This window comes from Haliotis rufescens, unplaced genomic scaffold (assembly GCF_023055435.1).
Source record: "Haliotis rufescens isolate VD_foot unplaced genomic scaffold, xgHalRufe1.0.p SCAF_10, whole genome shotgun sequence".
Classification (NCBI taxonomy): Eukaryota; Metazoa; Mollusca; class Gastropoda; order Lepetellida; family Haliotidae; genus Haliotis; species Haliotis rufescens.
In genome coordinates, this window is record NW_025963780.1 from 9,018,157 (window position 1) to 9,044,830 (window position 26,674).

Here is a 26,674-nt window from a genome sequence, read left to right on the forward strand (position 1 = left end):
AGAAATCCTGTAGAAATGAAGCAGGTGGATGAAATAGAAACCCTGTAGAAATGAAGCAGGTGGATGAAATAGAAATCCTGTAGAAATGAAGCAGGTGGATGAAATAGAAATCCTGTAGAAATGAAGCAGGTGGATTAGTCCATTTAGTAGTGTATTCGTCTTTGAAGCCATCTTTCCATATGTATCGTTGTTTTACAGTGACAGATGTTCATATGTATTAGTATATGTACCATTTCTTTGGTTAGAAGCAACTGGCAAATGTAAAGATTCTACTTGATCACAGACTGTAAACGATGTGAAGCACGCACAGGAATGTTCTGTAGCCAAAACGTAGTCGACTACACTCTAACCGTCGTTAGAGCTCTATACATGTTATCTTTCCACGTCCTACGTCGTCACCAAGCCTAGCTACCATTGCAGATTCTCAAACCAGTTGTTGCATGAATCTGGCTGAAATGTCAAGAAATTGGACTACAGGTATACTGTATATTAAATATTTATTTTAGTAAGTAGGAAATTAATAGTAATTTTATCGATTTTCCATGTATATCTCCCTGCATGGTCCCTTCTCTGTCGACAGCCGACATCACAAGAACGCATTAATGCACGAATAAAGCATATAGAATCGTTCTTAACGATCGTTATTAAATAAAGAGGTGCCGTTTTCGCCAAATGAAGTACCGTTTTCGCCCGAGAAATCGGTGGTGTTTTGCCGTCTAAATGTCTCTCACAGAAGTTAGATAAGGGTGTTTCGTACTTGTATATTTCAAAACGGGGGTTGAAACCCATGACACACACACACACATCCGCACATAAAATCTCTGTCAATGCATCTGGGTGTGAATTAAGATTTGACTGGAGGCAAGTAGGTGTAACAATTTGGGAGTTAAGTCCCTTTGGGTGGGAATACGGAAGTAAGGCACGTGAGCGAAAAAATAGAGGAAAGGAAAACTGTTAGGGAAGTACCTAATGTACTGGCCAAGGATTTGAAAGAACCCAATTGCGCTAACAAGCGGCGATGTTAAGTTTGTCGAAAGCCTTTCATCTTGACAATTCTGCTTTTCCTAACAGGCTTGTCATCTCTCGCTCGTCCAAGTCTCCTGCCTGTTTGATTGCCCTCACATTCATATGCATCATTTCAACCTACGAGAGCGTGAATGGAGATGTGCCAAGCGACACGGGAAATGCAACACTGTCGTTAGTGCAGATTGTAAGTTGAAATAAATAGGTAAATCATTGACAACGCGGTACTGGGATAACGGGAGCCCTAATTCTAGATAATCTATGGCTCATTGATCAGACAGAATACATGTTCGGTATCCCCTCCCCTATCCCACAGCACGTGGGATATTTCTGCTGGAAGACCTATGATCCTCATTTGGGAGGTTAGTACAGCTATGCTAAGATGATAACACTTTAAGTTTTTCATTTATAATATTACATGGTCTCTGACAAAACGAGCTAAACATTCAAATCGAAACAAACATTTACGTGAAAATTATAAAATATAATTGTCTACTGGCTCACAACTACTTAGAGTATTGGCTTTTCACCATTTTATTTCTGATGTATTCGGACATTAGGGTTAAGTATAATACTACAAACTTTGATGCGCTCATGTCAGTCAATTTCTGTTCTAGGCCTTCTGTTAATAGTAGTTTTACTGCCATCATTTACGTATCATGGCCTACGGTCCGTGCGACCTATATAACAAGTCCGTGGTTATACAAGTAACATTCTTTTATTACTCTAAAGTAGCTGTTCACCTCGTTCACCTGTTTTTATTTTATATTGCTAAATAAGACACACATGAAGATGGGGGTTAGAATTTGTCTTTAGCAATACATGCTGGTTGTAAGAGGCAACCTTTAAACTGGATCATGTTGGCAGGCCTTCTAACTTGGTTAATTCAAGGCATTGGGTCCAGTTATGAAGATTGATGCTCATGATGTCAATCACTGGATTGCCTGATCCTCACTTGATTATTTACAGACTGATGTCATTTTTATAGCTGGATTGTTGTGGAGTGCAGCGTTCCAAAAGAACCAAGTAATCTAAATAAGAAATGTTTGTATCAATATGTAGTCTGACAATGGATTCACACAAATATAATGGAAACCTTTATGTAGACTTGCACAGGTCTCTAGGGCAAAAATAATTAGTTCAGGTTTCCCTCAAGGCCAAGGAAGCAGATAATGTGATAAACTTCCAATATATAAATAATATTCTTTATACCACAGGCCTATTCCAGATAAGCAACAGTACCCTGACACAGTCTATATTTACATTGAATATTCCAACCATGATATTCCAACACACCTGCTAATGATTGCAATGTCATGCTCCTTAAGAAATTTACAAATACAGTTTTCTCCTTTCTTTTGCAGTTGTTTCGCCATGGTGATCGGGCCCCCCTGGGAATCTACCCCAGAGACAAGTACAAGGAAAACTCCTGGCCAGTGGCATGGGGGATGCTGACGGACGTGAGTGTATCAGAATATTGCTGGATGTCTTGTGTTACTCAGAATGTATGTAAACTGTAACATTATTATTGTTTCTGTGTTCTACACAGTCTTTGTAAAGTTGACAATTATGTAATTTTGTGTATTTATCATTACGTTTTTAATCACCATCCATGTAATCAGCATGATCAGAGGTCACGAAATTCCTCAGGACAGTTCGATCAACAGAGGTCCAGTAGTTGGAGATGTCTGTCCCTGCTTGATAGTTAAGGTCTATCCCCAGGCAAGAGTGTCCACTCTCCTATACCAGAGTCTAGTTTGTACACGTGCCGCTTCAGTACTACTTTGTTTTGCTCAATCATGGAGCCATCTTTTGTAGAACAAGAGTTCTGCCCCTCGTGATGAAAACGAGATATCCAATCAGATTGCTGTTCTAATTTCGAAATGACTGCACAATGATGACTGCCATAGCAGATGACCTGGTCAATCAGATAAAGACAAACACAAATTTGACAACCACTTAGTTTGGGCACATTTATAACCAGTCGTGAAAAATCATCAATTTTTGTATTTTTGTTTGATTTGAGCCATTTCTGTTCAGAGCTTGAAACAAGTGTATCGTTGTTTGGTCCTGATAATATGAAACATGTTGTTACTTGCTGTTGGACCTATGACCTACACTTAGCTGGCCATTGTGGGCAGGGTTTGACATATAACAAGATGCCAAGCTGCCATCAGGACCCACAGACTTTGGAAGCTCCAGCCCCTGACTCAACTTTTTAAACTTATTGTGACAAATACATAGACGTGATAGACATGTACATTTACTACAGGTCGTAAGGACCCAAACAACTTTCAAACTAAGGGCCAGACATGAGATTTACTTGCCACGGGTCTACGGGGGGGCGCTTATATTGTAAGTCAGTAGATGCATGTATGTTATTTTCTTGTCTCAAAACCCTTTGACTGAGACTGAGTTCAAGCAGTCATCTGTTTAATTGGTATTACCGTATTCGACGTAATTAGCGCCCAGGGCGCTCTCAAAATTAGAAATAGGGGGCCCTTATTAGAATATTATTTTGGTGGAAAAAAAACGAATTGAAAGATAAATTTCTTGGTTTATGCTGACAGCCTGAAATGTTTATATACGACAGATATATTTTTCCAGAATTTAATTGCCCATAATTAAGGATGCATATAGCACACGAGTGCGTATTATATGCGAATAAATAAGTCTTGTGTACATTGATCAATCGGAAGGGGTGCTAATTTGGATTGTTCACTGGCCAATATATTAGCAAATATTGCCGTGGGCGCTTATTAGAGTGGGGCGCTTATTATGTCGAATACGGTACATATAATTGCCACCTTCATGGTGATGATGAGTGTTCTAATTATTGACCACTGGTTTGTGAGACTGGCTAATCACAGGCTGCTGTGATAGTTGTAAGACACTACTGGCACCCTCTTGTTTCAGATAGGAGCAGACCAATCTTTTCTCTTGGGCCGCTTCTTGAGGGACCACTATAAAGAGCTGAATGTTGGATCTCTGACAGATTCTCAGGTGAAGTGTCTGTCCCTGTGGTTGTATAACAAGCACTTGTATGGTCATTGTTTGCAGGGCCTCTGTAGTCTTGGGGAGAAATGAAGGACATACCAAGGGCAATAAACAATCTGTCAGTATTGTCATTAAATAGATCAAAGGTGAAGAAATATGATTTAGAAACCTAAATGTTTTTTCAATTGTGACCAAATTGTGACACTAGACAGGGAATTAAATTTGTTCATGACTATGTTTAAAAACCAAACATTCTAGCATTGTGATTGAATTCAAAGTTGTACATCTTGTTTGTGTCAGTAAAATAACAAAAATATTATTTTTGTAACAAATTGATGAAAGTATGAAGATAATTCTTCTAGTAAATACGTCAAATGAAAAATATGTCGGTATGACATGTAGCGCCCCATTAGGCTTAAAAAAATAACAGAATTGTTTTTTGAAAATATAGTGCGGGTGGGCAGGCAGTTTAGTTTTTTGATTGGTCAAACTAGTATGTAACCAAATAAACAGTTGTGTACAATCAACCTGGGGAAGGGCCTCCCCAAATTAATGTATTCCTTGATAAGTAAAATACTGGAATACAGTATTTGACTACCATTAGACTCCCAGTGCATACAATGAGCCTTGATTCTATGTCACAACAAGTAGTATAAGTAATGATGGTTCTGGACCACTTCCACTGGAGCCAGATTTATATACCTATACTGCTACTACAGAGGGAATTTTTTATGCAAAAATGATGATGTGATTCAAATGTCGTCATGATTCATATTAAAAGAAACATCAATATTATTTTTTTTACAACGAATGAAGTTCATCAGGCTGACCTCTTGTTTCTTCCCCATGATAAGGTAAGACGCAAAAGGTATAAATATGCTTTAACTGCAGTGGATGTGGCTAGTCGCTACAAAGAGGCTGAACCATTAACCTCGAAAGATTCAACAGAAGTAGCTAATGCACTGTGTCGCATATATAAACGCGGACCACTAAAAGGGCCTAAGCTATTTCAAGTAGATCCTGGTCGCGAGTTTATGGGATCAGTAACTAAACTGTTAACAAAGCACGATGTCGCAGTCAGGCATGATGAAAAAAAGGCCCACCGTAGTCAAGCTATCGTTGAAAGATTTAACCGGACATAAGCAGAATGTTTGTTTGGCTATCAGTATGGGATTGAAATGAAATCGGAACGATTGAGATCAACTGAATGGTGACACGATTATCAGCGCTGAATAATGAAGTAACGAGATTAATAGGGAAGAAACCATCCGATGACTTCTGTGACTTCTGAATCTTCTTAAAGATGGACCGGGCCGGGGATTTGTACAAGAAGAGTTGCTCATAGTTCCCAACGATACAGTATTACCACCATAACCATAAGCATAGGTAGTTACACCATCCTTATCAATCCATCTCTTTGTATCTAAGGGGGATAATGATGTCTTGTTCATTCTTAATCCATATATCCTGTGATTGACACTTCTTAAAGTGTTCATCTCGTGTTTGAATGTTCTACCATTGAATAATGCTTCTTTATACTGTTTGTGTTTGATATGTTTTTTTACTACATACTTCTTAACACCTTTAGCTTTTCTTACCTCCCCATTATTAGACTTCTTTATAGAATACATCTTAGGTCTTAATCCGACATACTCGGTAATAGGGGTCCCAGCACATTCATCCTTTATCTTACCTAACACCTTTTTATTTACTACACTGTGCAGTGGATTACTTTTGAGTAATTGCTCGTGTCGTACATATCTATGTTTTAGTCTGTTTTCAGTCGTACAAATGGGTATCTCTCATACCTCTAGTCGCACGTTTAAAAGGAAGCCAGAAGCTGGAATGTAAACATTAAACTTGTTTCCGTCCGGTTGCACACGCACCTCCCTATGACATGTCACAAATCTCTCAGCGCGCCTCTGACCGGTCGCTCGAGAAAGACTTTCGCGAAAGACTGCTAGTTTTTCTACTAGTACTTATCGTGTGTCTACAGTTGTTCTTCTAATACAGTAATAATAATATGTCTTACCTGTAGACTCCTAGAATGTAATCCTTGGTAATCCATTGTTTGTGTTCAACACGTGTTTCACTGTTTGACTTGTTTATACACGTGGCAACATGTCGGGCTTTTCTGCCTCGTGTCAAAGTATACTGTCTAAAGTAGATCCTCACAAGTATTGTCCTTCCTGCATAATAAAGGACGGATTTTCAACGTGTTTGTGGGATGAACGTTGTAAAGAATGTGAGCACTTTAATAAACTTTAATTGGTATCTTCGTGCGTTGGCGAAGCGTGCTACTGACCAGCGCTACTAGCAGAGTAGGTCATCGGGTGGATCCCTGGACTCTGCAGCCTCTACATCTGGCCCTGGGGGTGGCGCGTCGGCCACACCCAAGAAATCAGTTGATAAAGACCCGCCCCAGTCATCTTATGTTTTCGACAAGACACGTGACCATTCGCCTGCTGATGATACTACCCGCACGACTGATCTTCGTCAATCGTTTGATCGAGAGCGTCACTCAGCCACCCCCGTTCTGACGGGACTGGCTCGTGACGAGGACCATTAGGGGACTACTGTCCCCAGTCGGTCCGTCTCTCGTCCTACCAACGACGATAGGGATGTCGTGCAGGTAGACAGTGAACACAGATCCCACTCTACAAGTCGTTCCCGCCCCGGGACGACAGGTCGAGTGCCTCGTCGAGAGACAGTAAACGACACGAGGACATTCGTCGCCTTCGGGGTCGTTGGGAGTTCGATTCGGACGATAACTACGATGGGGATCGTAGTACTTCTACAGTTAGAGATCGTAGCCCTTGTCCCCACGGGGACGTGCGACGCTCTCGAAGGGAGTTTTTGGGAGATCAGCGTCGTAGAGATAATGATCGGTCGTCACCCTCGTCTCACTTTCATATCGACCCGGCTTTGATAGCCCAGATCACGATACTTGCCTCGACGGCGTCGACCAAGAAGGATTTGACTCCGTCGGAGGTCCATGGACCATCGACCAGTACACCAGTACATTGACCAGTATCGACGTCTACGATGGATTGTGACGACAGCCTGGCTATGGCTTGGCTATCTCACTTTTTTGCCTGAGTTATCAAAAGATGATGACAAACCGACGTGTGCTGGCTTTAAGGTCGGAGATACGCCGCAGTCTCTTCAGTATTCTCCTCCCGATGTCTTCAGAGCCATGGCTCACGATATGGACCAGAACTTTGCCTCTGCTCTGCCGGGGCAGAGTTTCAGGAAACCACCTGTTCGATCGCGTTACCCGATCTATGGCATGCCGTTTTCGTCACCCATGAGTAGGGACTTTCTGTTCGTCACCAGCTACAACCGCTTGCTATGCTGTCGACAGCGAGCCAGCAGGGGAGGTAGTGAGGTCCCTTCCCCCTCCGTCACCGTCGTTGGAGTCTACTACCTTTAGACGAGCTACCAGTAGGGGGGAGACTTCATTACACGGATCATAAGGACGGTCGTAGAATGGCTCCATAGGCAGGCGATCAGGGTCGCCTTCTACCTAGATGATGGGCTCCATGCTCACCAGTTCACAGAATCCCTTCAAGGAGAGTTAACGACAACCCTGAATCTACTACGGTACCTCGGGTGGATGGTCAACCTTCAAAAGTCGGGATCTACAGTACATCGGGATATGCTTCCAGACGGGAGTCAATCTGGTCAAGGTACCTCAAGACCGTTGGGACATGATTGTCAGCAGCGTTCCGAGACTTCTACATGCCCCGGTGTCGGTGCACACGTGGCAGGAAGTCCTCGGTCTGTTGACATCGGCTCAAGACCTGATTCGCCGAGGTCGTCTTCAACTTCGTCCGCTGCAGAGATTGCTGTACCCCCACCTGGAGTTTCCCAACCTCCTGGTTCCACTTCCAGCGCAGCTATGTTGTCATCTGGAGTGATGGCTCCAGCCGTCGAACGCTTGTGACGGCGTCTTTATGAGCGAGCCTCCGTTCATACTACACCTATTCGTAGACGCGTCATTGGAAGGCTGGGGAGCCCATTTCGAGGACGACCAAGCGGCCGGGCTGAGGTCGCCAGAAGAAAAGGTCCTCCACATCAACTGCCTCGAGATGGAAGCAGTGATTCGGGCGGTCGTGTTCTGGAAACTTCGACTCCGTCGGAAACGGCTGATGATACAGTCAGACAACTCCACAGTTGTCCACTGCATCAACAAACAGGGGACGGCTCGGTCGGCGGCCCTTCTGGGTCAAAAGATGTTCACAGATGGTACTTGTTGTTACCCTGTCTGGCGCTCGGCATTAAGGGGCTAAAACAAGGACTGGTCGGCTCGGACAACTAGCCGACGCCCTGTTGAGACCATCGAGGCCGTCTCCCATGGAGTGGATGATCCATCCGACAGTCTTTTCATCTGCTGACAGATGGACTGGTTGCCCCAAGTAGATCTCTTCGCAACCCGGTACAACAACCGCCTACCTCGATTTGTGTCGCCGGTTCCAGACCCACGGGCATGGGACCACGACGCTCTAGCGATGTCGTGGGAGGGTCTAGACGCTTAAGCGTTTCCGCCAACGGCGCTGTTACCATCGATACTGGAGAGAGTTCGTCAAACAGCAAACCTACGTCTGCTTTGGTCGCGACTTATTGGCCGGTCAGAACGTGGTTCACGGAACATCTTCAGATCATCGATCAGCCACCGTTCCCGTTGCCAGATCGAGACGACCTCTACTTCATCCTTACAACGATCACTCCAGTCATCTCGGCATCTGAAAGGGTCGACGATCTCGACTTATCTGGCAGCTTTGCCTTCCGTGGTGCCGTCTCCTACGGGCGACAGGCTCACTAAAATACCAGAGTTGCAGAAAATTCTACGTGCCTTCATGGTTGAAGATCAGTCACATTAATTCCGACTGCCGGCCTGGGACCTCGATATCGTTCTGCGCACCCTGTCTCGTCAGACTTACGAGCCTCTCGATCAGGTTGCGTTTGACATTGTCTCAGAAAACGGCTTTCCTTCTCTCGCTGGTTATAGCTGCGAGAGTATCGGAACTACATGCCATTGACGTCGATCGGATTCGAGATTGTTCCACATTCCATCCGTGTCTGCCATAATGGGCCCTCATGATCACGCTGTTCTCACCCTGTGCCCAGTTCGTGCGCTTCGTATTTACCTGCAGCGATCTGAACAGCGCCGACAACATTTTCGACGGCTGTTCATACCGCTCTCAACCAATACAAAGAAAGAGATTACACGTAATACTCTCTCCTTTTGGTTGAGAGCGGTCATTCTCAGAGGTTACGAGGCGCAAGGACTCGCACCTCCCACCTTCTCTCATCTGCACGAAGTTCGAGCCATAGTAGTGGCACAACAGGTCTCGCAGAAAAGACAGTGAATTTGTGCTTTATTCACTTTGGACTTTTTGCTCGACACTTCGTGCCAGATAACAGGTTACAATAAAAACTGTTGGTGAGTGTACGCAGTCTTATGTTTTTTGTTGCGTGCAGTTCTTCGGCTGTTTTATTATGGTTATTCGGTGTATGCATCGTCTTCCCATACTTTATAGTACTGCTCGTATTTTTTAGTTACCTTGTATACTGCGAGTTGCTCTGTAACTAAATTATGCGCTGACCACACTTTGATCACAATTCAACTGACGTGTGCAGTTGTCCTGTCGCATCGATAATTATAGTTGTGTGTCAAAGAGCATTAACCATGCTACTTTTAGTTACCTTGGATACGACGAGTCGTTCTGTAACTAAATTATAAGCCGACCACACTTCGATTGTAATTCAACTGACGTGTGCAGTTGTCCTGTTGCATCGATACTTACTTGTGGGTCGAAGAGCATTAAAAATGCTGTTTTAGTTACCTTGTATACTGCGAGTTGCTCTGTAACTAAACTATATGTCGACCACACTTCGATCGCAGTTCAACTGACGTGGCAGTTGTCCTGTCGCATCGATAAATAGTTGTGTGTTGAAGAGCATTAACCATGCTGTGCGTTCGTGATAAACAACTTGTCTCGTCCGTGCATCTGGTCGAATGTTCTATTGTCACTACAGGGGTGAGGAACTTGGTACATTTGACGTGAACGAGGTCACTTCCTGATTACTTTCCCGACCCTTCTTCCAGTGTTCCGTCGAATTCTACCCATTTGTACGACTGAAAACAGACTAAAACATGGGTTTTTCAGATTAAAAAGGATGTTTTATTGGTCTGTTTTCAGTCGTACGTTCCCACCCGGCCATCCCCACTGGGAAGTAATCCAGTCCAGTCCAGTCCTGCTTGATGGCTTATTCTTCGAGATTTGTGACATGTCATAGGGAGGTGCGTGCGCAACAGGACGGAAACAAGTTTAATGTTTACATTCCAGCTTCTGGCTTCCTTTTAAACGTGCGACTAGAGGTATGAGAGATACCCATTTGTAAGACTGAAAACAGACCAATAAAACATCGTTTTTAATCTAAAAAACCCATTTTTTCTGCCATATCTTTATACACATCCTCGGTTTGTATTTCCATCAACAAAGAATCTGTATCTGTATATAACACCTCGCACCTATCACTGTATTGCTTCTTAAGGTCGTTGTAATAAAAGTCATACATTAAGTGTTTTGACAAGTCAAGAATACTCATACCAACGTACACCGGTCTGTTGAATTTTATATTACTTTCCTGCATATGTAGTGCGGCTAGGTCGTTATCGAATATCTTGCTTCTGTTAAAAGCTGGACTGGCTATAAGTTTCCTGAGTCTTTCTTCCTCATTAGACCTGACTAATTTAACATCAACATGCTTCCTTAGATTCTCCGTAGTTTTACCAAATACTGAGTTATTTATGAGCTTATATAGGTTCTTTTCGAAATCGCTGATAGCCATCTTTCTTAAATCTGTGTTCAGTCTTATATAAGGTTCCATCCAAGGTCTTTGATCAAACTTTAGATCTCTGTGTATTTTTGTAGTGAACTATATATTTTGTCTTCTCCATCAAATTTGGTACAAATTTTTCTTCGCTAGCTAACCTAGTATTACCCATCAAGGACTGTTGATATTCCGACATCCAATTTTTATTAACCATTAATCTTTCGAGAGCTAGCGGATAACTGTTATGGTCTTTCCATATATTCCAAGTCAACTTCTAGTATTTATTCGCATCAGAATCTGTGGGGATATCATTCACATCAACCCACTCAAAACCACCCGCGGGTAAAGGTTGACTCATAGCCCATCCGTACAAATTGTTGGCGTCGAGATATAATATGTGCGTATTGGGTTTACCCGGATCATATCCTTCCACTAATTTATAGCCTTAGAATACCTTTCACCGATATACCACCTCTTAATCCTTTCTCAACAAACAAGTGCATATCGTAATCGGTGAGTAGTTTTAGTTCTACACAGGTCTTCTTCAACAATGCATCCCACGACAGTCCGGGACTGGAATAGTACCATGCCGGATCCAAACCTTATTGTTTTAAACATGTCTTTCTCAATATCTCTAATATATAAAGTACAGATCGGGATAATCATCTAAATTCTTAAACCTAATTTATCCCACACCGTCAGAACGTGTTCATAATCGGCATCGGTTATTTTAGATTCTGTTAAGTTACTATAGAATGATTCAAGGTGTGGTAATTTAGTTTCGTCAAAACTAGACCAATCATCCATATCTTCGTAAGGATATACACCTATTCTCAGCAACAAATGCCGTGTTGTCTGTTCAGTATATTGATTTGTTATTGCAAAGTCATCGGGATTGTTCGCATTAGCTAAATTGTCCAGGGAAGATAACAGAAACTGTACGGAGTCTATGAATCTAAGCCCATTACTTTGCTTTGTTCTAACTTTCCCATCCTTGTCCGTATAATGTATAGTTTTAGTCAACGAGAATGATATGTATTTTCCCATATTATTAGGAATGCACGTTAAGCCGCCGTCAGTCTTTGAGATAGCTTGCATGATGAGATGAGAATCATATCCTCTAAGGTTATGAAACTCAACGGGGATGGGTATTGTTTGAGTATTCATTTTTAGTTTCAAGTTACACTCGTTATGCGCGGCTTGCCGATAATTACCCATGACGTGGCAACGATCTCTTACGGAATCCCCATTGAGGGGTTTATTACAAACATGACAACTCGTTGACTTCTTATAGGCCCTCCAATCATCCCTCGTCATACACATGGGTTTCTTATGCATAAATTTTCCCTGATTATTCTCTCTTCATTTTGTAGATATGCTAGGAACTTTTCTGCTGCATTGGGACCTCTGTAAATCACAGGCTGGTCTGTTTTCCCATCATACCTTACAACTGTATATCCAAATCCACAAGGAATATGTTCTTGAGTTTTGTACGTAGTATTGTGTTCTGTATTTTCTATAGGTTTGCTTGGAAGTCAGCGTAAATTATGTACGGTACTGGCATTTGATTACAATAATGTTCAAATTTTAATATATGCAAAATGGTATATGCAAAATGAGTCAAATGTCTAAATGGTTGTTTTTTCATATATCTAAACACGTATTCTCCCCAACCCATTCCTTTCGTTGATGTAATCTCTCCTCCTAGCGTAAATAATCTGGTTCCTGATCCTATCAGCACTGTGTTTCTTACATAAACAATAACGACCTTTGACCCCTATCCCACATACAGAACACATAATTTACATTTCCTTGTCTGATGTAATAAGCATGAATTCCTCAATATATACTGACGCAACGTCGGTTGCATTGAATTGGTTTTCCCATGAATGTAAATCTGCACAGATTCATGGTTATACACCTATCATATCATTTGTCTAAATGCTAATCACACCTCAACTGGTGAGCAGTTGAGTCATCGCTATTTATGTTGCAAGCTGATACGTAATAAATCATAGCTTATGCGTAATTGTGTAGCTAAAAATAGACACAGCAGTCAGGGTTAATAGCTGATAAGACTCAGCCCGACATGAATCATAGCTTATTGTGTCGCTGAAAATCGCAACTACCGACAACCCACACGTTTAAATACTATCTCGCAGTCTTTCTGAGCCTCTGTAGGTGTATAAAACTGACTTATTGTTGGCCTTGGTATTGGGTCAAGTTTCTTTCCCTAAACAAGGAAGTATTCGTGCATGGCAGATTTAACATCCTTAAATGCTGACCGTTGCTGAATGATACGTTGCGTTTACCAACATTTTACCGTCTGTAACTGGAGTAGTCATGCTTTTATAACATTACATGAGGACTTAACTCTAATTGAACCTCATCTAATTTTTTAACTTTTTTTTTAAATAGCGTGTTCGATGAATGGATCTTTCTCGAGAGATTCGCGAAATACATGCAATTTTCTGCCGGGGTAGGAAGAAACGTACTAGCTACAACTTTGTATAGTTGTAACATAGCGAACCTATTGTTTTAGTCATGGAAGTTCCCTGGCTAAAGTCGTAACGCGCGTACAGTTTTTCAATTTCTTCATCGTACACGTTATCAATTTTTTCAGTGGTATAATTTCCCCCAAAATTTTGGGAACATTTTCCACTGGCTACCAAAGCCGCGAGTCTTTTTCTATGTCTATCTAAAGATTTATCATCTACAGGCTCATCTTTGAGCAGTTGTTCGATTAGTTCATCGTATTCCATAATGTAATACCTAAGGAGATATTAAAGTCTAACATAATGAAAAATTGCATATCCAATACAGCCCGAAATAATAAACTGTTGTAAAAGAATGTGGATTTCAAACCACAATATTACTTAATAACTGCTAATGTTCAATTTATCGTATCTTTTGCCATTTTGTTGCTGAATTTTGCTATAATTTTGCTATATATTTGCTATATATTTGCTAAGCAATTGTACAAGCAGCTTGTTGATCGGTTTTAAATACGAGTTTACAGTGCTTCGTTTCCGCTAACAGTTTTCTGACTCTATCTCGTTCGAGCTTGGTAGAAATAACATCATTTTTGCGTACACGTTCCTCAAATGAATATCTGTTGGCCACTTCTGCGCGAACCATTTACCCCGAAAAGAAGCACAATAACCAATGGATGCAGCAGCGTCTGTGTATAGTTCTATCCCTGGTGCTGCGATCTCGTCTTCGTAGAAGAATGATTTGCCATTCCAGTCTGTTAAAAATGAACACCACATTGAGAAGTCTAGTTTGCACTCATGGGTAAGACTGACATGGTGATGTAGTTTGGGGACAGACTGCGCAAGCTTGAGCAGGTAGCTAACAAAGGCTCTATCTGGTTTAATTACCTGCATTGCAAAATTAAATGTCCTAATACACTCGACAGTTGTCGTTTGGTGACCTTTCTTCTCTCTTGGACTGAATCAATGACAGCAATGATCCTAGCTACTTTATCAGCTGGGAGTTGAGCTTCCATCTTGTCAGCGTCTAGGATGATGTCCAGGTACTCTAAACATGTTGCAGGGCCAATGTTTTTTCTTTGTGACAATGGAATCTTGACATCATTGAAGAGATATCGCAATTTGCTCATGGTTGAATTGCCATCATCATCATTTGCGTCTATTGTGAGAAAATCATTGAGAAGATGAAGAATATGAGGAATGTGGTACACCGTGGTTGCTATCCAACAGATGGCTTGAGATAAAAGGTCCAATATTTTAGGGCTGGATCTGTATCGGAAGACCAATCTTGTGAAGTAGTAGAAGTAATTGTTCCAATGAATACCTTTTAGATGCCAGAGAGCGTGATGTATGGGTATCAGTTTGAAAGCATTCACAATATCAGCTTTACACATATAGGTGTGGGGTCCAAGGTGTTGGATGATTTGTATGGTGTCATCCAGCTTAACATACACCAGGGAATACTGCTCTTTGTCGATGAGTGAGTTTAAACTGGGAATGTCATGGTCGTTATGCAGTGCAGATTAATCAGCAATCATGCGTTGTTTCCTAGAGTACTTGCCTTCGACAATTCCTATGGGATTGATACGATGATAGGGAAATGGAGACACAGTAAAAGGACCAATGAGGTAAACCTTATTTAGCTCAGTTTGTAATAAGTTATCAGTAACATTTGGATCTTTATTGGCAGAGAGGAGGGTTCTGAATACCCGTAAAGAATCCGTTTGTCAGCCCTGTTATAAGTCTTGGCACAAACTCGTTGTCTGGATGGATGAGCAGGTAGGCAGCTAGGCGTTGGACGGATACAGGGGAGGGAGATGCACCTAGTCAGTTCTTCTTTGAAGAGGTTTTATCTTGCCATTTGCTGGTACATTCTTCTGTGTCTAGACTTCGGCACTTCAGGGCAGAGTGGGGTTTATGGCAAAATAAACACAGATGTCTGTATTTGCTGTTGACATGGATGCACTTATCGGCTATATAATTATTTCAAAGTGGAATGCCTTGGTGGATAATGATTGCTCTTCCATATTGATCTGATCTTTTGTCTGACTGCCACCACTGATCTGGGGCGTCATAGTGTGATGACTATGCTTTGGGAGCTTGAGAGGTGGAAACAAGGGACCAGAACTGTGTAGAATGTCCGACGTCGTGACAATGTTGACAGGCGTTGAGTCGTCTTGTAGAACTCAGCATCCACTTTTCACCAGTTGACCCTCCAGTATTGCTGCTCCAGTAATGCTGCCGCCTTTGCCGAGAAACGCTTGTGGTACTGGTTGTAAGATAATATTGAGTGTGCATTTCAATGAGTGCGCTGATACTTGTCCATTTCTTTCCTGCATTGTGGCCAGAGACTAATCATGATATCCTTATAGCAACCACATGCAATAATGAACTTACAATCTGGAATCACCATTGTTAGGCCCCTTAAGAAATAACTCTGTGTCATCGACATGTATTGTTTTGGATGGAGTTGAAAGATCATCTGGCATAAGAAGAAGAGCTAAGTTAACGTCTCTACCCTTCCAATATTTGGCGACAGAGTGTAGACAGGACCACTTCCACCTTGTGTATATTACCATCATTGATTTGTAGTGGCATTGCTGGGAGGTTACCTTTAGGCTCCACTGCAAAGGGGTTGTCTTTAGCAAATCTGGTGGTGTACAAGGTGTACCCTTGACTAGTACTGGCCAGTGCATCCATGAAGAAATGTTCAGGGCATTGAGGTATTTGGTTGTGACCGATATTGGGGTTGTTGTAGCAGTTGAGATTGTGATGACTTTTATGGAATCTGCTGACGTTGAACTTGTTTGTAAGTTTTCCACTATCATCATATCTGACAAGTCAACACTGGAATGAGGTGGGGTGGCTGGAGGAAGCACTTGAGTGTTTATATAACTATCAGACGGTTGGTTTTTAAGAAGGTGGAGATTATCAGTATAAAACAGCTGGTACTGCTGTCCTGTCAGGCCTGATGGAGCTGTGATGTTAAGTGTGTCTTTGATATAGCTGCAGATATTGGGCAGCGACCAGTCCCGAGGGAATGTCTTGTATTGACGTTGATCTCTCACATTGCTTCTTACTGTTGACGGTCTACCTGTAGCATTAACATGGACTGAAGACTGGAATGCTGTGGATGTCCCTGAAAAGTTGACATTCTTGGCGTGAAGAATTTCTCCTGTGTCAGTATTCAGGAGATTGACATGAGATTCTGTGGTTCCCGATCGCCCTGGAGTGGCTGACTTCCTAGGTGCCTTGGGCATCTTTTTTTGTCTCACAGGTGTCATTATGACTTGTGGAGCACAACTACACTGATTTCTACCTCCAGTAGAAGCTGTTTTAGCTCAGTTACTAATAACTTATTACAAATGTTACTAATAACTTATTACAAACTGAGCTAAATAAGCTGTTTTCATCCAAGCCATCCTGCCTCACGGGGCTTGTTTCTCCAAAACAAGCCCCGTGAGGCAGGATGGCTTGGATGAAAACAGCTTGTCATTGTTTACCAATTGATAACAATGGCTGCTGACCTGTACAAACTGTGCATGTGTGGGAGGAAGGTTTGTAAGCTTCCTGGGAGGAAGCTCATATCTGAGCATGCTTCTGTGAAACTTCCTTCCTGTCAAAACAAATAGTTCTAGACTATGACAGATTTGGCATAAACTGTTCAGGTTATCAGTGCATCTTAGAGAAGGGAAATAGATAGCTGGTACAAGCCAGGCTGGCATGACCTGTAAAGTATGTATGTAGCAGCCAGTTCTGGCCGTCACTAATGTAAACAATATCTGATGGGCAAACTGCTGCTAACCACAACATAGCACACATATACCGACCAACTTAAACATAAGTAAAGTAACAAATTCAAGTAGCAAGAATTATGCATGGTTGTTTTGTTGTCATTATAATAATGCTCATAGTACCACAGAGCTATAATTAAGTGGCTGTCACTTTGACATGTAAAACTGTTGACTACATGTCCAGGTGAGCTACAGTGCTAACTTTTCCATGACCCATTGTTTCAGGTGTATGTGCGTAGCACATCCGTCCTGCGAGCTCGGATGACGGCAGAGTGTGTAATGGCGGGGATACTACTGGCCAATGTGAGCAAGTGTGACTTGAAGAAAGTGCTGCAGCCAATCAAAGTGCATTATAAAGATGAAAAACACGATCAGGTAAAGTTTTGTTGTGTGGTTGAACGTACATTTCATTTCCTTGCTCTGGGAAACGGTAATTCATTGTTTTATGGAAACCCAACCAACTCATCATTTCACTTACCACAATGAAATTTGTATGACATCTGTAACCATTTACAGGAGGCATCAACCTTAACACGACCTACATTTTTGTTCCCCTGGCATATAATGTCAAATTATCAAATCACATAGATAATATAGTAGATAAAGTAAGCCCAATGATTAACTGCTTTAGGACTTTCAAATACCGCCTGTCCAGCTGTAACTGTTCTCAAGAACAAGTGTTGGTATTGGAAAGTTTGTTTGTTGTTTAACACCAGCTATATAATGGCAGGATTGGAAAGGCTAAATTTAGATGCACTGAGAACAATATGTGGAGCTAGTCATGAGTCTTTATACTCTGAAACTAACCTTACACCCTTATCCAAAAGACGGCAATCTCATAAATTAATAACATTTTACAAAATGGTAGACAAGTTGGTCCCTGAATATCTATGTGATCTTGTTCCTCCTAATGTCTCAGGGGCGGTCGGGTAGCCTAGTGGTTAAAGCAGTCACTTGTCATGCCTAAGACCCGGGTTCGACTCCCAACATGGGTACAATATGTGAAGCCCATTTCTGATGTCCTCTGCCGTGATATTGCTGGAATATTGCCTAAAGCGGCGTAAAACCCTGCACGCACGCACGCATTCCCATTCCTTCTTTTGGTAATAAATATTGTTTAAATCATATACTGTGGGGGGATAAAGTCATCGTCTGGTATGTTTGTCCATCCATATTTTGTTTCCAGAGCTTAACATGAAAACCGTGAAAGTTTTTTTATCCAAACATTTATTAACCAGCGGCTGAAGTGCTGCCTCTTGCTGTTGTGGGAGCTGGGGGAGATTTGTCATCTTCTGATGACACTGGTATGAACCAGCTACTGTCAGACTGGTGTTTTTGGGGTCATGCCAGCTGAGACCCAAATAGGACTATTTGGCCTTCTCAGATCAGGAACATATTTCATCCAAGCATATTGTAGTAACAAAATCATTGTGTTTTACACAGCTGTTGTCCATGGCACCGTGTCCCCTTCAGGCGAGACTTAAACAGGAATGGAGGAGTAAATCCACTGCATGGGGAAGGTTTCTCAAGAGCTGTGAGGTAGTGTACCAGTCATCTGTTCCCTGGGGTTTTGCTCGAGGGTTTTGTGTCATTTAATTAAGAATTGACCTACACTTTGTGTGAGTTCATTGGAGGTATGAACCTACATAGAGTGAGGACCAAACTGTACGAACGTCGGAGCTTGCGATGAAGTTCATACAATGTTAAAGTAAATTCTTATAATTTTTTTATCACAATTTCTTACCTCAAAGGATGTAGGCCAAGATCTAAACACAATTATACTTAGTACGTGTGACTTCATGTTTACACTGACAGCCATACAACAACCAGCTATATCGCGGAGTAAAATAGTTCCTCAAAAAGAGAGGTGACATGGGCGTATGGATGCACAACATGCTCTTCAGAAACATCTTATGCAGTGCATGTGTTCATATCCTCATTAGATGAGAAAGGTCTGTAAAGAACTACCTCAGTAAGTCAGTCACAATGACAGCGCGTCGTAATACATTTACATCAAGTACAAGACGTCAAAATGGCCGATACGATAAAAGTGACGGGAGAGATTTCTGTAGTTGTTAATGAACCTGTGGCGGTTACATGTGTTAGTCATTGATCAACTGTCCGATCATTGAAAGGTGAATAAGAATGTGTCAAACAGACACTAAAGTCAATTCATAGATTGCAGGAGATGGTCAATGTCAGCCTAGGCACGGAACGAGTCGATACTACGATAGTTTAGATGTGCATTTCTTCGTTTGTTCATTAGGATAGGCCGCAGCGAGGATATTCGTGAACAATCTTGCAGTCACGCTCTCTGAAATTTCTCAATGTATACTGAAACGCTGAGACCAAGAATAAAGGTTCTAAATTATCAGAAAGAACACTTATGTATGTTTTCGTGCTAAGGAATTCCCAGGGGTTTGCCCAGGAATATGGAAGTAGTTCGTCGGTGTTTACGTCATTTCAAGAACACGATCTCATGAAAAACGTATGAACGTCAAATTGTGTCGTTCATACACTTATGAACGTCAATTGCGCATTCATGTGACCGACCTCTCGTCCAATGGAAAAAGCTGTATATCGTGTAAACTTTATTGAAGATTGTTAGATGTCATACTGTATGTGACAGATGATAAAATCTAAAGTGATAGATGGTATTATGCAAAGTGATAGATGGTATTATGTAAAGTGATAGATGGCATTATGCAAAGTGAAAGATGGCATTATGTAAAGTGATAGATGGCATTATGCAAAGTGATAGATGGCATTATGTAAAGTGATAGATGGCATTATGCAAAGTGATAGATGGCATTATGTAAAGTGATAGATGGCATTATGCAAAGTGATAGATGGCATTATGTAAAGTGATAGATGGCATTATGTAAAGTGATAGATGGCATTATGCAAAGTAATAGATGGCATTATGTAAAGTGATAGATGGCATTATGTAAAGTGATAGATGGCATTATGCAAAGTGATAGATGGCATTATGCAAAGTGATAGATGGTATTATGTAAAGTGATAGATGGTATTATGCAAAGTGATAGATGGTATTATGTAAAGTGATAGATGGCATTTTGCAAAGTGATAGATGGTATTATGTAAAGTGATAGATGGTATTATGCAAAGTGATAGATGGCATTATGCAAAGTGATAGATGGCATTATGCAAAGTGAAAGATGGTATTATGCAAAGTGATAGATGGCATTATGTAAAGTGATAGATGGTATTATGTAAAATGATAGATGGCATTATGTAAAGTGATAGATGGTATTATGCAAAGTGACAGATGGCATTATGTAAAGTGATAGATGGCATTATGTAAAGTGATAGATGGCATTATGTAAAGTGATAGATGGCATTATGCAAAGTGATAGATGGCATTATGTAAAGTGATAGATGGTATGATGCAAAGTGACAGATGGCATTATGTAAAGTGAAAGATGGCATTATGTAAAGTGATAGATGGCATTATGTAAAGTGATAGATGGCATTATGCAAAGTGATAGATGGCATTATGCAAAGTGAAAGATGGTATTATGCAAAGTGATAGATGGCATTATGTAAAGTGATAGATGGCATTATGCAAAGTGATAGATGGCATTATGTAAAGTGATAGATGGTATAATGTAAAGTGATAGATGGCATAATACAAAGCGACAGATGATAAAATGTAAAGTGATAGATGGTATTATGTAAAGTGATAGATGGCATTATGTTATAAATGATAAGTGATAAATATTAGTCCTAATGTGAAGTGGTAGACGTCATAATGTAAAGAGATAAATGTTAGTTCTAATGTGAAGTGGTAGACGTCATAATGTAAAGTGATAAATATTAGTCCTAATGTGAAGTGGTAGACGTCATAATGTAAAACAGCACAATGTAATTTGTAAAGAGATATATTGTTTATGTCATGTGCAGTGATTCTTACGTAACACCAATGTGTTCAGATAAGAACGCTTGTATTAATTTCAAATTCACAGTGTATGTATTTTGAGATAAGTAATAAAAAAAAGACATAGGTATAAAGCTTTTAGATATCTAAAATAATTTGTAGCTACTGAAGCATATGTACACTGTAAAGTTTACGTGTGCACTGTGTTGATCAAGGTAAGAGTTCTGATAATTGATTTGAAATGTCGCTGTGTTAACCAGAACAATGTTGTGTTTCCAGAAGTTGTTCATGTACCTCAGTAAGTTCACTGGATGGAAGGTTGACGTGACCAACATACTGAGGATAGCTGATACAGTGTACTGTGAGGTGGGTGAGGGATGTACTGTGAGGTGGGTGAGGGATGTACTGTGAGGTGGGTGGGGGATGTACTGTGAGATGTGTGTTGTGAGGTGAGTGAGGGGTGTACTGTGAGGTGGGTGGGGGATGTACTGTGAGGTGGGTGGGGGGTGTACTGTGAGGTGGGTGGGGGATGTACTGTGAGGTGGGTGAGGGGTGTACTGTGAGGTGGGTGGGGGATGTACTGTGAGGTGGGTGAGGGATGTACTGTGAGGTGGGTGGGGGGTGTACTGTGAGGTGGGTGAGGGATGTACTGTGAGGTGGGTGGGGGGTGTACTGTGAGGTGGGTGAGGGATGTACTGTGAGGTGGGTGGGGGGTGTACTGTGAGGTGGGTGAGGGATGTACTGTGAGGTGGGTGGGGGATGTACTGTGAGGTGGATGGGGGGTGTACTGTGAGGTGGGTGGGGGGTGTACTGTGAGGTGGGTGAGGGGTGTACTGTGAGGTGGGTGGGGGATGTACTGTGAGGTGGGTGAGGGATGTACTGTGAGGTGGGTGGGGGGTGTACTGTGAGGTGGGTGAGGGATGTACTGTGAGGTGGGTGGGGGGTGTACTGTGAGGTGGGTGAGGGATGTACTGTGAGGTGGGTGAGGGATGTACTGTGAGGTGGGTGAGGGATGTACTGTGAGGTGGGTGGGGGGTGTACTGTGAAATGTGAGGGGTGTACTGTGAGGTGGGTAGGGGGTGTACTGTGAGGTGGGTGAGGGATGTACTGTGAGGTGGGTGAGGGATGTACTGTGAGGTGGGTGAGGGATGTACTGTGAGGTGGGTGGGGTGTGTACTGTGAGATGTGAGGGGTGTACTGTGAGGTGTGAGGGGTGTACTGTGAGGTGGGTGGGGGGTGTACTGTGAGGTGGGTGAGGGATGTACTGTGAGGTGGGTGAGGGATGTACTGTGAGGTGGGTGAGGGATGTACTGTGAGGTGGGTGGGGGGTGTACTGTGAGATGTGAGGGGTGTACTGTGAGGTGTGAGGGGTGTACTGTGAGGTGTGGGGGGTGTACTGTGAGGTGTGAGGGGTGTACTGTGAGATGTGTGCTGTGAGGTGAGTGAGGGATGTACTGTGAGGTGTGAGGGGTGTACTGTACTGTGAGGTGGGTGAGGGATGTACTGTGAGATGTGTGCTGTGAGGTGAGTGAGGGATGTACTGTGAGGTGTGAGGGGTGTACTGTGAGGTGGGTGGGGGGTGTACTGTGAGGTGGGTGAGGGATGTACTGTGAGATGTGTGCTATGAGGTGGGTGAGGGATGTACTGTGAGATGTGTGCTGTGAGGTGGGTGAGGGATGTACTGTGAGATGTGTGTTGTGAGGTGAGTGAGGGATGTATTGTGAGGTGGGTGGGGGGTGTACTGTGAGGTGGGTGAGGGATGTACTGTGAGGTGTGAGGGGTGTACTGTGAGGTGGGTGAGGGATGTACTGTGAGATGTGTGCTGTGAGGTGGGTGAGGGATGTACTGTGAGATGTGTGCTGTGAGGTGAGTGAGGGATGTACTGTGAGTTGGGTGAGGGATGTACTGTGAGGTGAGGGATGTACTGTGAGGTGGGTGAGGGATGTACTGTGAGGTGGGTCAGGGATGTACTGTGAGGTGGGTGGGGTGTGTACTGTGAGATGTGAGGGGTGTACTGTGAGGTGTGAGGGGTGTACTGTGAGGTGGGTGGGGGGTGTACTGTGAGGTGGGTGAGGGATGTACTGTGAGATGTGTGCTGTGAGGTGGGTGAGGGATGTACTGTGAGATGTGTGCTGCGAGGTGGGTGAGGGATGTACTGTGAGATGTGTGTTGTGAGGTGAGTGAGGGATGTATTGTGAGGTGGGTGGGGGGTGTACTGTGAGGTGGGTGAGGGATGTACTGTGAGGTGTGAGGGGTGTACTGTGAGGTGGGTGAGGGATGTACTGTGAGATGTGTGCTGTGAGGTGGGTGAGGGATGTACTGTGAGATGTGTGCTGTGAGGTGAGTGAGGGATGTACTGTGAGTTGGGTGAGGGATGTACTGTGAGGTGAGTGATGTACTGTGAGGTGAGTGAGGGATGTACTGTGAGGTGAGTGAGGGATGTATTGTGAGGTGGGTGGGGGGTGTACTGTGAGCTTGGTGAGGGATGTACTGTGAGGTGGGTGAGGGATGTACTGTGAGGTGAGTGAGGGATGTACTGTGAGGTGAGTGAGTGATGTACTCTGAGGGGTGTACTGTGAGGTGAGTGAGGGCTGTACTGTGAGGTGAGTGACTGATGTACTGTGAGGGGTGTACTGTGAGGTGAGTGAGGTGTGTACTGTGAGGGGTGTACTGTGAGGGGAGTGAGGGATGTACTGTGAGGGGAATGAGGGGTGTACTGTCAGGTGAGTGATGTACTGTGAGGGGAGTGAGTGATGTACTGTCAGGGGTGTACTGTGAGGTGAGTGAGGGGTGTACTGTGAGGTGAGTGAGGGATGTACTGTGAGGTGAGTGAGGGATGTACTGTGAGGGGAGTGAGGGGTGTACTGTGAGGTGAGTGATGTACTGTGAGGTGAGTGAGGGATGTACTGTGATGTGAGTGAGTGATGTACTGTGAAGGGTGTACTGTGAGGTGAGTGAGGGGTGTACTGTGAGGTGTGAGGGGTGTACTGTGAGGTGGGTGAGGGATGTACTGTGAGATGTGTGCTGTGAGGTGAGTGAGGGATGTACTGTGAGGTGTGAGGGGTGTACTGTGAGGTGGGTGGGGGGTGTACTGTGAGGTGGGTGAGGGATGTACTGTGAGATGTGTACTGTGAGGTGGGTGAGGGATGTACTGTGAGATGTGTGCTGTGAGGTGGGTGAGGGATGTACTGTGAGATGTGTGCTGTGAGGTGGGTGAGGGATGTACTGTGAGATGTGTGTTGTGAGGTGAGTGAGGGATGTATTGTGAGGTGGGTGGGGGTGTACTGTGTGGTGGGTGAGGGATGTACTGTGAGGTGTGAGGGGTGTACTGTGAGGTGGGTGAGGGATGTACTGTGAGATGTGTGCTGTGAGGTGAGTGAGGGATGTACTGTGAGTTGGGTGAGGGATGTACTGTGAGGTGAGTGATGTACTGTGAGGTGAGTGAGGGATGTACTGTGAGGTGAGTGAGGGATGTATTGTGAGGTGGGTGGGGGGTGTACTGTGAGGTTGGTGAGGGATGTACTGTGAGGTGGGTGAGGGATGTACTGTGAGGTGAGTGAGGGATGTACTGTGAGGTGAGTGAGTGATGTACTGTGAGGTGAGTGAGTGATGTACTCTGAGGGGTGTACTGTGAGGTGAGTGAGTGATGTACTCTGAGGGGTGTACTGTGAGGTGAGTGAGGGCTGTACTGTGAGGTGAGTGAGGGATGTACTGTGAGGGGTGTACTGTGAGGGGTGTACTGTGAGGTGAGTGAGGGATGAACTGTGATGTGAGAGGGATGTACTGTGAGGTGAGTGAGGGATGTACTGTGAGGGGTGTACTGTGAGGGGTGTACTGTGAGGTGAGTGAGGGATGAACTGTGATGTGAGAGGGATGAACTGTGAGGGGTGTACTGTGAGGTGAGTGAGGGATGTACTGTGAGGTGAGTGAGGGTGTACTGTGAGGAGAGTGAAGGGTGTACTGTGAGGTGAGTGAGGGATGTACTGTGAGGGATGTACTGCGAGGGGAGAGAGGGATGTACACTGGAGGTTTCAGTTAGATTGTGCAGTGTACATCTTGTTTTTGGCTGAATAAAAAAATCTATGCAAAGTCCATTCTAAATCGTGTGAGGTGTGAAATGTAATGAAATCGACATAATAAACGAAGTCTTCCAGTTGCACAGTCGATTGTGATGGAAAGGCTTTCAGTTAGATTGTGTGGTGTAAGGCTTTCAGCTAGATTGTGTAGTGTAAGGCTTTCAGCTAGATTGTGTAGTGTAAGGCTTTCAGTTAGATTGTGTAGTGTAAGGCTTTCAGTTAGATTGTGCAGTGTAAGGCTTTCAGTTAGATTGTGTAGTGTAAGGCTTTCAGTTAGATTGTGTAGTGTAAGGCTTTCAGTTAGATTGTGCAGTGTGAGGCTTTCAGTTAGATTGTGCAGTGTAAGGCTTTCAGTTAGATTGTGCATTGTAAGGCTTTCAGTTAGATTGTGTAGTGTAAGGCTTTCAGTTAGATTGTGTAGAGTAAGGCTTTCAGTTAGATTGTGTAGTGTAAGGCTTTCAGTTAGATTGTGTAGTGTAAGGCTTTCAGTTAGATTGTGTAGAGTAAGGCTTTCAGTTAGATTGTGCATTGTAAGGCTTTCAGTTAGATTGTGTAGTGTAAGGCTTTCAGTTAGATTGTGTAGATTAAGGCTTTAAGTTATATTGTGTAGTGTAAGGCTTTCAGTTAGATTGTGTAGTGTAAGGCTTTCAGTTAGATTGTGTAGTGTAAGGCTTTCAGTTAGATTGTGTAGTGTAAGGCTTTCAGTTAGATTGTGTAGTGTGAGGCTTTCAGTTAGATTGTGTAGTGTAAGGCTTTCAGTTAGATTGTGATGGTAAGGCTTTCAGTTAGATTGTGTAGTGTAAGGCTTTCAGTTAGATTGGGTAGAGTAAGGCTTTCAGTTAGATTGTGTAGTGTAAGGCTTTCAGTTAGATTGTGATGGTAAGGCTTTCAGTTAGATTGTGCAGTGTGAGGCTTTCAGTTAGATTGTGTAGTGTAAGGCTTTCAGTTAGATTGTGTAGTGTAAGGCTTTCAGTTAGATTGTGTAGTGTAAGGCTTTCAGTTAGATTGTGCAGTGTAAGGCTTTCAGTTAGATTGTGTAGTGTAAGGCTTTCAGTTAGATTGTGTAGTGTGAGGCTTTCAGTTAGATTGTGTAGAGTAAGGCTTTCAGTTAGATTGTGTAGAGTAAGGCTTTCAGTTAGATTGTGTAGAGTAAGGCTTTCAGTTAGATTGTGTAGAGTAAGGCTTTCAGTTAGATTGTGTAGTGTGAGGCTTTCAGTTAGATTGTGTAGAGTAAGGCTTTCAGTTAGATTGTGTAGTGTAAGGCTTTCAGTTAGATTGTGCAGTGTGAGGCTTTCAGTTAGATTGTGCAGTGTAAGGCTTTCAGTTAGATTGTGTAGAGTAAGGCTTTCAGTTAGATTGTGTAGAGTAAGGCTTTCAGTTAGATTGTGTAGTGTAAGGCTTTCAGTAAGATTGTGTAGAGTAAGGCTTTCAGTTAGATTGTGATGGTAAGGCTTTCAGTTAGATTGTGCAGTGTGAGGCTTTCAGTTAGATTGTGTAGTGTAAGGCTTTCAGTTAGATTGTGTAGTGTAAGGCTTTCAGTTAGATTGTGTA

General features: G+C 42.9%; 1 protein-coding gene across 2 annotated transcripts in view; it reads left to right on the forward strand.

The window, feature by feature from the left end:
* The first annotated feature begins 891 nt into the window (after positions 1-891).
* LOC124125395 (prostatic acid phosphatase-like) overlaps positions 892-26,674 on the forward strand; it is a 45,071-nt gene continuing 19,288 nt past the window's right edge. For both annotated transcript variants that reach the window (XR_007218827.1, XM_046488706.2), the window contains exons 1-6: positions 892-1,210; positions 2,388-2,483; positions 3,940-4,026; positions 17,375-17,524; positions 18,593-18,688; positions 21,327-21,413. Coding sequence is in view for 1 of the 2 variants with exons in the window: in XM_046488706.2 (XP_046344662.2) it covers positions 1,019-1,210; positions 2,388-2,483; positions 3,940-4,026; positions 17,375-17,524; positions 18,593-18,688; positions 21,327-21,413 (708 nt within the window). In the remaining variant the exon portion in view is untranslated. The remainder of the gene's footprint in view (positions 1,211-2,387; positions 2,484-3,939; positions 4,027-17,374; positions 17,525-18,592; positions 18,689-21,326; positions 21,414-26,674) is intronic.